This window comes from Drosophila gunungcola, unplaced genomic scaffold, assembly GCF_025200985.1.
Source record: "Drosophila gunungcola strain Sukarami unplaced genomic scaffold, Dgunungcola_SK_2 000018F, whole genome shotgun sequence".
NCBI classification, from domain to species: domain Eukaryota; kingdom Metazoa; phylum Arthropoda; class Insecta; order Diptera; family Drosophilidae; genus Drosophila; species Drosophila gunungcola.
Genome location: NW_026453200.1, coordinates 826,954 through 837,874, shown reverse-complemented (window position 1 = coordinate 837,874; position 10,921 = coordinate 826,954). Strand labels below are relative to the sequence as shown.

The following is a 10,921-nucleotide window of genomic DNA, read 5'->3' as shown; positions in this document are numbered from 1 at the left end:
CCGTTGCAAACATCCCAGTCTGACCTGAGCTCATGTTGAGCGTTGCCAATTCAGTTTTTTTTCCCACTTATCTAGAGTTTTTCAATTGGCAAATGCGGGACAAATTGTTAAATAGCGGGAAGCACAAAACCTGGCTATTTTAAAAGTTAAATTGACGTAATTTTAGATTTTTAAAAATTTCTGGAAACTTCAAGTGTTTTGTATACATCACCGATAATCCAAAAGAGCATTCAATTTCATCGGTTTGGGGTATGAAATCAATAAAAATCGAGTTTAATACCATCACTAGCGACGTTTTTCACAGTTTATGATTCGATCACGACTGTACTTACACGTTTAAAATGGCCAAAATATTGAAACTATTGTAAATTGTAAACATAGTGGTAGAATCGTTCCACCAAATTTTTGTCGGGTGATTGCTTTTGATTAAAAGAAAACGCAAGGGTTGTGTTGGGATCGTTAGTGTTTTATTGGTCTCCTTAAATATTGCCTCGCGGCTCTACGGCTACTGCTGCTCTTCTTCGTTGTCCTCTGCGTTGTCGCTCCTCGTCGTCTACTGCTTGCTGGTGTCTGAATCGTGACAGCTGCACCGAGGTTCTGGATGTTATGCCTCACTATCGGGACCGACAAGGTGTATCGTCTAGCAGGTAGAACTAGGTTCTGTCCCTACGCCCAGCCACCTTTATCGCAGGCTCCCTAAGATCGGTCTGGATTCTGTCAAGGACTTCTTGAGCTCGATTTAATTACGACCTAGCACCCGTTGGAACTCAGCGAGGTAACCTCAGCCTTGTTGACTTATCGTCGTTCGGCGTCTCGACATTGCGATCTTGATCCAGGCAATCGGCACTTGATTAACTTGCTACTGATCTTGCGTACACGCACTCGCTTTGATTCTCGCACTAGTACTTAGGGGTTTGCTGCGCTTGCGCCGTGATAGCCTGTGATGGTCCCAGCTCGAGTGATCGGGTCCAAGATCCACTGTTGTACCGTTAGTTCACGGTCCATCCCTAAAAAACCATTGGAATTTTCAACAAATGTCAAGCTACATTTTTTTTAATTCTTTTGAACATTACCAATGCTTCAACTTATATAATTACATATTTTGTTATATTAAAGTAAGCGAGTTCACATAGCGGCTCTAGAAACGACCGAATAATTGAGCTAAAAATCGTCACAGCCTCAATGTTTTCAAACATACACGCAAAAGAAAAACGATTTTTAGATGTTTTAAAGAATATTTTTTTAAGGCGATGGCTGCAAGGGTATATAAACTTTGGCTTACCGAAGTTTGCTTCCTTTCTTGTTTTAAATTATTTAAAAACTGTTTCTGTTTCCTGTATCTTTCAAAAGTAACAAAAGAAGAGGAGACAAACTTTATAGCTTTTAAAAAGTCTATAAGAGATTCTATCACAAAATGCAGGACACTCACAATACGCCCCGCTTACCCGCTCACAAGGGAAATCTATCGCGAGGGTATGGGAACTAAAAGGTTCATAAAGGGGTATTTTCGGGCTGCGAGTGAAATGTGTTTTTAGCACATTTTTTGAGCATAATTTGACTATGCGTTATACACAAGTACACATCCTAAATAGACCCTGTCATTTTATTTAATTTAATAGCCTGATTCCATTGCCGCATTAGTGGACTTTTTAAATGTGCCTGATTCCATTGGCGCATTAGCATTTAGCTAATGCTACTCCGACATGTAAGTGGCACGAGCAGCTGATCTGGGTTTGTTTACTTTTGCATTTTGGGAAATCCAAAAGAAATTTATCAAATTTAATGAACACGAGTGAGTTTACTAAACTCTGTAATGACCAGCAGGTCATCTATAATGCGACCGAGGCATTTGCCAACTTGGACGACAAGGAAGAGAAGCTGATTACGATGTTATGACGGGTTTGCAATGGAGACCACTACAGTTTCCTAAAAGGGCTAGGATCCCCGTATATGTGGGAGTTATTTTATGCCAGAGATCCAGCAGTAAGGCATTGTGGTACTGCGAGCAGAATTTGCAGCGTGCGCTTTAGTTTTCAGTCATTTTTATACAAAATAGATTTTATATTCAAAAGAAATCAAAAATTGCGCCAACCTTGCATAGAGAAAACAGCTGTTGTAGTGGTGGCACGAACAAAATATCGTTCAACATCGGTATTTTCCGGTATTTTTTCTAAATATGTTCGGGGCGAATGGTTTTTAATCGCATTTAAAAATCGCATTTATTTTAAATGCGGCATTAAGCCTTATGGGATTCCCTTTGTAAATAAATGCGCACTAGGCTAAATGCGTTTTAATGCGCCAATGGAATCAGGCTATAAGTCAATAACGTTTTGGGAACAGTACCAACCAGGTGATTGACCGAAGCACACCGAATCCCGTGAACTCTGAAAACTTTGGTCAGAATACAGTTTTTCCGCAGGCGAAACTGTTCGTCGATCTGACTATTAAGCATCTGCTGCCGTTTAGCCAAAAAGACTTTACCCACTGCTCACGAAATAGGGCCGTGATGAGCGCTGATATATGCAATGCAAAAAAGCCGAATGAAATTGTTGTTGCCTTGCCAAATAACTAAAAATTATTAGTGTTATAGCCCAGTTCAACACAGTCCATCTAAGCGAAAAGGTTGGAGCCACCTTCCACAATTCGTCAAAAGTCACAAACTTTTTTTTTAATGCTATGGATTATGGTTAACTTTTTTTTTTAGTATTGGCTTATGTCCACTCTGTATTCAAAATGCTGACTGGGGAAGCGTTAACCTCCCAAAGCTATGGGGGAACGATGAGAGGACGGTGAAAAAGTAAAACTCTAATTCAACGTCAACGTCATCTTCTTCCGAGTGCTCAAAACAAAGTGAAATTCAACCAAAAATTATTAAAAAATGATGGAAAATTTTTGGGATGTTATTATTATTTTAAACGAAATAGTAGCCACATTCCATTATTTTCTAATTTTTGGTTAAATTTCACTTGTTTTCTGAGCACTCGAAAGAAGAAGAAATTGACGGTACACAGAATGAATTTGAGTTACACTTTTTTATCGTTTTCTCATCGTTTCCCCAAAAAACACTGTTATGTGAACTGTCTATTAGCAACGTAAATTCCACCGTCAAGGAATAACCGGGAAATTGTTGGCATTGCAGAACCTTATGGATCAACTTTCAAAAAAATGGTGGATGGTGCACTCTGGGAGTAGGCCATTAAGCGCCATGTGACCAGCAAACTTGCCTTATGTGAGGGCCGACACATCTCCAAATGTTTTCCGTGTGCACGGGCATGGGCACCCCTGGTTTACTTAATCAAGGCCGCACTTGCAACAGCGGGTGCCTATGTGAATGGGTCGCAAGAATTTTCCGCAACGACCTCTTTATAGCCTCTTCCCACAGAAATCCACCCACCATCCACCGCCATTTAGATTTGGCGGACTTAGATGGACTTATTTATGCGGTGGTAAGTCGATGTTTTTTCGGTGAAACCCTCCTAAATCTATGTTTCACATTTGTCAAAAATCCCAACTGTTTTAGAAGGGGGTTGTGTAAAGACCGTGTAAAGCTATCTAATTACAATTCATGGCGGTGTAAAAAGGGTATTAAATATTATAATTTGAATACCAGTATATTTACAACCTTGGTATATTTCGACAGTCCAAATGCGGTCACTCTGATGACAAATCATATTTGCGCGTACAATATTAAAAAACTAGGAAAAAGTCTACATATGCATATGTATATTTAATTTAGTTTTGTTTTTGTCTAAAACCCAATATGATTATCACAGTTAAAAACCTTCAACAGCAAACTTTTACAATTGAGTTTGCACCGGAAAAAACGGTACGTGTTATTAATATATGTAAAGATATACATATGTACATATGTATATGCAATGGTGCATAAAATAGTTTGTGGTGTCTTAATAAAATAATATTTTTTAAAGGTTTTGGAGCTTAAGAAGAAAATATACGACGAGCGCGGTGCAGAGTATGTGGCCGAGAAGCAAAAGCTTATTTATGCTGGCGTTATACTAACGGATGAGCGTACTGTTGGATCATACAATGTTGATGAAAAAAAGTTCATAGTCGTAATGTTGACTCGCGATTCATCCGGTTCAAAACCCAATCTAAATCGCACGAAGGAATCTGACAAAATGACAGACACCAACTCTTCAAAGGATACCTTAGCTCCCGAGAAAGTCAGTACTAGTAGCACCACTGCTACTACGAATGCGGAAGAGTTACCATTAGTTGTTTCAAGTGAGACAACTGTTCCAAGACCTATATCTAGTAACGACTTAGTTGGCGAGTTAGCGAATGCATCTTTACAATCCCGCGCTGAATCCAACTTGCTTATGGGTGACGAGTATAATCAAACCGTTTTGTCAATGGTGGAAATGGGTTACCCACGGGAGCAGGTGGAGCGTGCGATGGCCGCCAGCTATAATAACCCAGAAAGAGCCGTTGAGTACCTCATTAATGGCTTACCAGTGGAGGAAGAAGCCATATTTAATGTCGTTGATGACCCATCAACTCCTAGTGTAATTACTACCGGACCGCAAAATGTGTCTGCACCATCTGCCGATCGTCCATCAGAATCCAATTCAGGTAAACATACTCTTTGTAGTGGCTTTTAATATTAGCTTGCAAATGGCCATCGGCACACCAGTTCTCCTTGTCTGGCTTAATGATAGTGCCGTGCCGTGCCAATATATACAGTGGCCTACGATGCCTTGGAAACCCATATTAGGCTGATATACTGCTGTTCTTAGTAAAGTTTTATTGGTTGTTTTGGTTTTACTTTGGAATCCTAGGCTTGGCACTGAACCGCCGCTGTCTAACCCAACCCATGTCGGCTATGTTCATACTAGGATGGTTTAAAGTAGCATCTGGCGCATCCTTTGGGGTGTTGCAACTTATTAATTTGTTTTTGGTTGTCTGCTTCTTTTGCACTGGTTACCACATTAATAATCCGTGGAGAAGGATCTTTTTTCTATCGCTGTCTAGATCCAGTAGATGATCTGTGGTAACATCCCCCATCTTGTTTTGATGGCCTTTTTGCAAGAGTAGAGGCAATAGTTGTATCTTTGTTGTTCGGGGTTGTTTCATATGATGCTTATCACAATGGACGGCACTGCATGTAGTGACGTTGCGAAGAGAGTGTTCTAAGAAGAATACTATACATATAAAGCCGCAGAACTAAAGAAATTAAAATTTAGAAAATTTAAGCGGTTGGGCCGTTGTAAATATGCGTCGAAAGAAGCGCCATTTGCTATGAATCCAATGATTTCTTTATAAGTTATTCAACAAATAAAACGATGAAATCATCCAGAGATCAATCTTTGATTTTCCGGTGCAAATGGACTCCCTGATTAAAAAAATGTCACTCAAAGAAGAAGACCCTCTTAAGCGGGAAAAAAGCTGACATTTTTGTTAAAGCTGTATGAAGGAGAAATGTAATAAAACGAACGCTTAATATTTGTTCGTTATAAAATTTGATTTCAAATATTTTGTATTTTGAGCGATCGTCACAGCTTTTGTATCTCGCTAGGGGTGGTTTTGTTCGAATTAAAACTAACACAAAAGTAACCCTCCAGCTTGAGCATATTGTTTTGGATCACTAGCGAGTGTAGAAGTGGGAAGCTCTCCCCGCTTTAGGAATAAATGAGACTGTTGGTTCCCTTTAGTTTAACGGTTGCGTCGTACCGCCAATACGACACGGAATTTGGTCTCTGAAAGACGTTAAATGGAAAGACTGTGCTGAAAGTTTGTGTCTACAAGTAGGCTTTGGGACTCTTCGCTGTATTCTGACCACGTGCCAGCTGTCTTAGGTAGAATCTCAGAGATGGGCTGTTTTTGAGAATATATTTTTGTGAGCCTTTCGGCATCAATTGTTGCTTCCATAACTAAGCAAAAAATCTGTGACGCTGTTCTATTCGCTTTTTTATATCCTTATTATTTCAGTCAGGCATTGAAGAAGATATCTGCAAGCCTATAAAGTATATATATTCTTGATCAGAAGTTGTCTTTCTAATGCAATGGATCGGACGACTATAGCATATTGCTTCCATTAGAACAGTCGGATAAATAAATGAAAGAAAATTAAAACTTTGTTGTTTATTAATTTTTATACCCTTGCATAGGGTATTATAATTTCAGTCAGAAGCTTGCAGCGCAGTGAAGAAGTCATCTCCGACCCTATAAATGATATATATATTTTTGATCAGCATCACTAGGAGAGTCGATCGAGGCATAGGAAAAATAAATTTAAAACAAAAAGGAAAGCAAACTTCGGCAAGCCGAAGTTCATATACCCTTGCAGCTTTTGCATTAATTAAATACTTTTAAAAACATTTAAATTATGATTTACTTGAGTATATGCTGAAAAACATTGAAACTATGATGATTTGCAGCTCAATTATTAGATAGTTATTTTATATATTTTTATTATTTCTATGGGAGCTATATGCGATAGACGTCCGATTTTGATAAAATTTATACCATAATTCTGAAATAATTAAACATTGCTATATGTCGAAGAACTAAACAAAAAATTAAGAAACAGAAAAGTTATAATTTTTTTCATTTATTTTTCCGATTGTTCCTATGGGAGCTATATGCTATAGTCGTCCGATCCGGCTCGTTCCGACTTATATACTACCTGCAATAGAAAGACAACTTTTGGGAAAGTTTCATGCAGATAGCTTTAAAACTGAGAGACTAGTTTGCATATAAACGGACGGACAGACGGACGGACAGACGGACATGGCTAGATCGACTCTGCTAGTGATGCTGATCAAGAATATATATACTTTATAGGGTCGGAAACGTCTCCTTCACTGCGTTGCAAACTTCTGACTGAAATTATAATACCCTCTGCAAGGGTATAAAAAGTATAACTGTGCTGTTTTTTAATTTTTTTTTAGTTCTTCCACATATAGTAATGGTTAATTATTTCAGAATTACGATTTAAATTTTATACAAATCGGACAACTATATCATACAGCTCCCATGGAAACAATAAAAATATATACAATTATTTTTTTAGTGTAACTTTTCTATTTTGTAAAATTTTTTTTAATTCTTTTTGACTTATTAATTTGACAGTTCAGAATTATGCGATATCACGATAGCTCCCATAGGAACTCAAATAATTGAGCTGCAAATCATCCCAGCTTCAATGTTTTTAAACATATACGCAAGTAAATCATAATTTTTAATGTTTTCAAGAATATTTAGTTTTTGCAATAGCTGCAAGGGTATATGAACGTCGGCTTGCCGAGGTTTTTCTTCCTTTCTTGTTTTTTTATTTTTTCAAAATATTTTTAAGAATTCAGGTTTCAATTTCATCTAAATCGGACTTCCATATCATATAGCTCCCGTGGAAATAATAAAAATATTACAAAATAAAAAATGTTATGTAAATGTAATGTCACAAAGTGATTATTTGATAGTTCAGAATTAAGCTTTTAATTTTATTCAAGTTGGAAATCGTTATCATATGAATGAAAAATTGAATGAAAATCATCATAGCTTCAATGTTTTTAAACTTATACGCAAATAAATGAAAATTTAGATTCCCTTTTTGTTAAGACTAACTTTAGTTTGTACTTTTGAAATATCCAGTTATTCTTTAATCGATTGTTTATTTCCCATCATAAATAGGGAAATTTCCACTGTATTATTCTTTTGGTGCCTTCTGTTTTCATTCAAAACAAGCTGACTGGCAAATGGCCGCTACAGGCAAAGAGTTATGCGTGTTATGAGTACTGTACTGAGGCACTGTTGTGAATTTTTCTCAAGTTGTGTTGAGGACCAGAGTTGCTAAAGGCGATTAAAAAGGAAGCAACAAAACACGTTTCGCACAATTAGTACATTAAATTAATCGGTAATAGGAACAAAAACACTATTACATTAAACTTAAATCAAATACCGTTCGTATCATATTTAAAAAAATGCAAAATCCTTGGTTAAAAAAAATTTTAAGAAAATACTTTTTTTTCGAATTATGACAACCCTTGAATTGTCTCAAATTCGTTCGGGAAGTAGAACCGGCGGGGACGGATTTGCAAAAATCGAACTAATTTTGAGGTCCAACGGCAAAATAATTTATAAAAATTCATATATGTTATTAACCAATTTTATTATACACTAATGTTTTAAAACATCAAAAAAGATTACTTTAATATAATTTGCATGTTACTTATCACAAAAAATGTTTAACAATGAATTACTTGTGGATCTGAATCGTCAGCCAAATAACAGGCGGAAAGATTCTGTGAGGTTTCGCTCAGAAGGTAACATGGATATAACGTGGGGAATTTCAGACCTGGTCTGGGAAATTCGAAACTGTTTGGATCATTCGAAAGTGAATACTAGTACAGGGCTTATACTTACAAAAAGTAAATTTACTTTTAACTAAAAAATCTAATTATCTTTGGTAAATAAAAATTAAGTTTGTTCCTAAAAAGCTATATCATCACACTGCAGCTTCATTTCGTAGGCTTGGTAAAGGCTGTTAGCAAATGGGGAAAAAAATAAATCAACCATGAATTCTTTATATGAGAAACCATGTGACCGACCGTATTTATATACTGTAGCAGCCATAGGAACGATCGGGTAACATAAAGTACATTTGGATTGGTATGCAGTACATTCCCGCAGTTTAAAACTCTTGCAATCGTAATCGGTCTTATTTATTTAGAAACTGGTTAGCTGAGAAACAGCTTTTGAAAAATCAGTTTCCAGTGTAGTTACTTATTACTTGTATGGTTATTACAATTTTTCTTTGTGTTTGTTTCAGATCCTTTCGAGTTTTTACGAAGCCAACCCCAGTTTCTTCAAATGCGGTCTTTAATATATCAAAATCCTCATCTTTTACATGCAGTTTTGCAGCAGGTGAGTACAATATTAATTCTTAACAGATATGACAACAATTTTTCATAATCAGATTGGTCAGACAAATCCGGCTCTTTTACAACTAATTTCGGAGAACCAGGATGCGTTTCTTAATATGCTAAATCAACCTATTGAAAGTGAATCAGAATCAAATGATACTGTACCACGAGCTTCGAATGCTCGTACGCAGCCGACTTCTGCTCAGATTGGAAGCCTATTTTCGTCAGAGTTGGAAGGAGCTGTTGCTGCACAAAGGACAACCGCAGGCTCAAGTGTGTTGCAGAGAGGAGACAATGCTGCGGAAAACGACGAAATTGAACAAACTTCAGGAGTCTCAACCATTCGTCTTAACCCACAAGACCAGGACGCAATAGAACGGGTATTTATAAAAAACACTATTTTGTTTCAAAAAGTGATATTTATATTTTAACTATAGCTAAAAGCACTTGGATTCCCAGAGGCACTTGTACTGCAAGCTTACTTCGCGTGTGAAAAGGATGAAGAACTAGCAGCTAATTTCTTGCTTTCGTCTAGCTTTGATGATTAGGTTGGCCAAATGTAAAAAGTTATATATATACTATATACCGAAATCGTTACAAATAAAATTAGAAGTTCTAAAACCAAATGTAAAAGGTCTTCAAACTTAAAGAACGACAAGTTTTTATTCGTGTTATTTTTATTATGGGCTTAAAACTATCAAAAAAAGTTGTTTTCGAAAAATTGTAGGCTTGCCTTCCTATTTCCAATGCCTATCGATAAATCTTTGTTAGGAATTCTAAACATATCAAAACAACGGTATATAAATATTTTTTCATAAAAATAAATATCGCAATATTTTTTAACCGAAATATCGCATTAGCGATTTATTATTTATTTCTGATATTTTCAGTTTGGTCACTCTTTAGTCATAGGCAAACATAAATTGGATATTCCCTAAACGACAACCTAAAATTTCGTCATCTGCCTAATACAAATAAAAAAGTTTCAGTCTTTAGCAATTCAGCTGCTGAAAATGTGTTACGTGGGCATATAAATGACCTAGTCCTGAAAGGACTTTGGGTGTGGTTCTTGGTAGCTTCTTCGTAACAAGAATAAATATTAAACGTGCCTGGTAAAAGTCAATGCCTAGGGAGCTCAGCTTTCGCTTGCTCGTAATACGATCGGGCTGTGTTTCGGCCACACCCTCGCCGTCACAGCCGCTGGCTTGGCAATGGATCGTCGCGGGCCGCGCAGCACGAACCCCTATTGTTAAGGTTGTCCGTCAATAACTACATAGGTAATTTTCTCAACCTACCAATTCATTTTTGGAAAACCTTCCAGTTTTCACTCGAAAGTGAATTGGTAACATCGGCGGATTTCCCTTTAACATAATCAAAGTTCCCTTGCTTGCTAGCGAATTTCCTAAGGAAATTACTGTTTGGGGGGGGAAAAAAAAGCTGTGCTGCAACGGGTCTTAACAAAAGCCTATTATTTGCCTTAGTTTTCCAGGCAAATCTTTGATCAACACTTGGCCCGCTGCTGTTTCTCATCTTTGTGCATTATTGGTGCACACATTTAATGTCTAAAATCAGTCAAAAAATCATTGGTAGCCAAAAATAATAACAAATTCTACTTATTTTAAAGGCAGTGACGGAAACTGACTAACAAAAGCGTTGAACAACTTGTGTGGAAATCAGCTGTGTTGCCCGAAATAATTCAAAGTTTGTTGGTTTGATTTTAACAACTTTTGGCAAACAACGAGTTGAGAAGATAACAACTGTTGGACATTAAACGCAATTACCGAAATTTATTTTGCCGAATTTGCCAGATCTCTCACCTTTCACAAACCCCCGGAAAATGTCCACGTTCTCCTCCATAAACTTCATAAATATGAAAATTAAATTTAAATAGAGAAATTATTCGTTTTTCTTACTTACATTTGTTTAAACTGTTTTAGACTTTGTGCGTGAATCAGCTGCTTGGCACCAGTGTTGCAAACTTTTCACAAGTAGACGCTTAAAAAGTCCCCAACACAACACGCTCTTCACAATAAGTAAAT

General features: G+C 36.9%; 1 protein-coding gene across 1 annotated transcript; it reads left to right on the top strand.

Moving 5' to 3' along the window:
* The first annotated feature begins 3,640 nt into the window (after positions 1–3,640).
* On the top strand, positions 3,641–9,508 carry LOC128263737 (UV excision repair protein RAD23 homolog A). Its single transcript, XM_052998864.1, has 5 exons — positions 3,641–3,826; positions 3,930–4,593; positions 8,789–8,883; positions 8,936–9,262; positions 9,320–9,508. Exons 1-5 carry the CDS (start codon positions 3,761–3,763, stop codon positions 9,428–9,430), a joined length of 1,263 nt encoding a protein of 420 aa, XP_052854824.1. The 5' UTR covers positions 3,641–3,760; the 3' UTR covers positions 9,431–9,508.
* Positions 9,509–10,921: the final 1,413 nt, after the last annotated feature.

What these genes read in the sequence shown, in the direction of transcription:
- LOC128263737 (XM_052998864.1), top strand. Translation starts at nt 3,761, where the DNA reads ATGATTATCACAGTTAAAAACCTTCAACAGCAAACTTTTACAATTGAG. An exon ending in TCCATCAGAATCCAATTCAG is followed by an intron (nt 4,594 to 8,788) that starts GTAAACATACTC and finishes TGTTTGTTTCAG; the next exon opens with ATCCTTTCGAGTTTTTACGA. An exon ending in TACATGCAGTTTTGCAGCAG is followed by an intron (nt 8,884 to 8,935) that starts GTGAGTACAATA and finishes TTTCATAATCAG; the next exon opens with ATTGGTCAGACAAATCCGGC.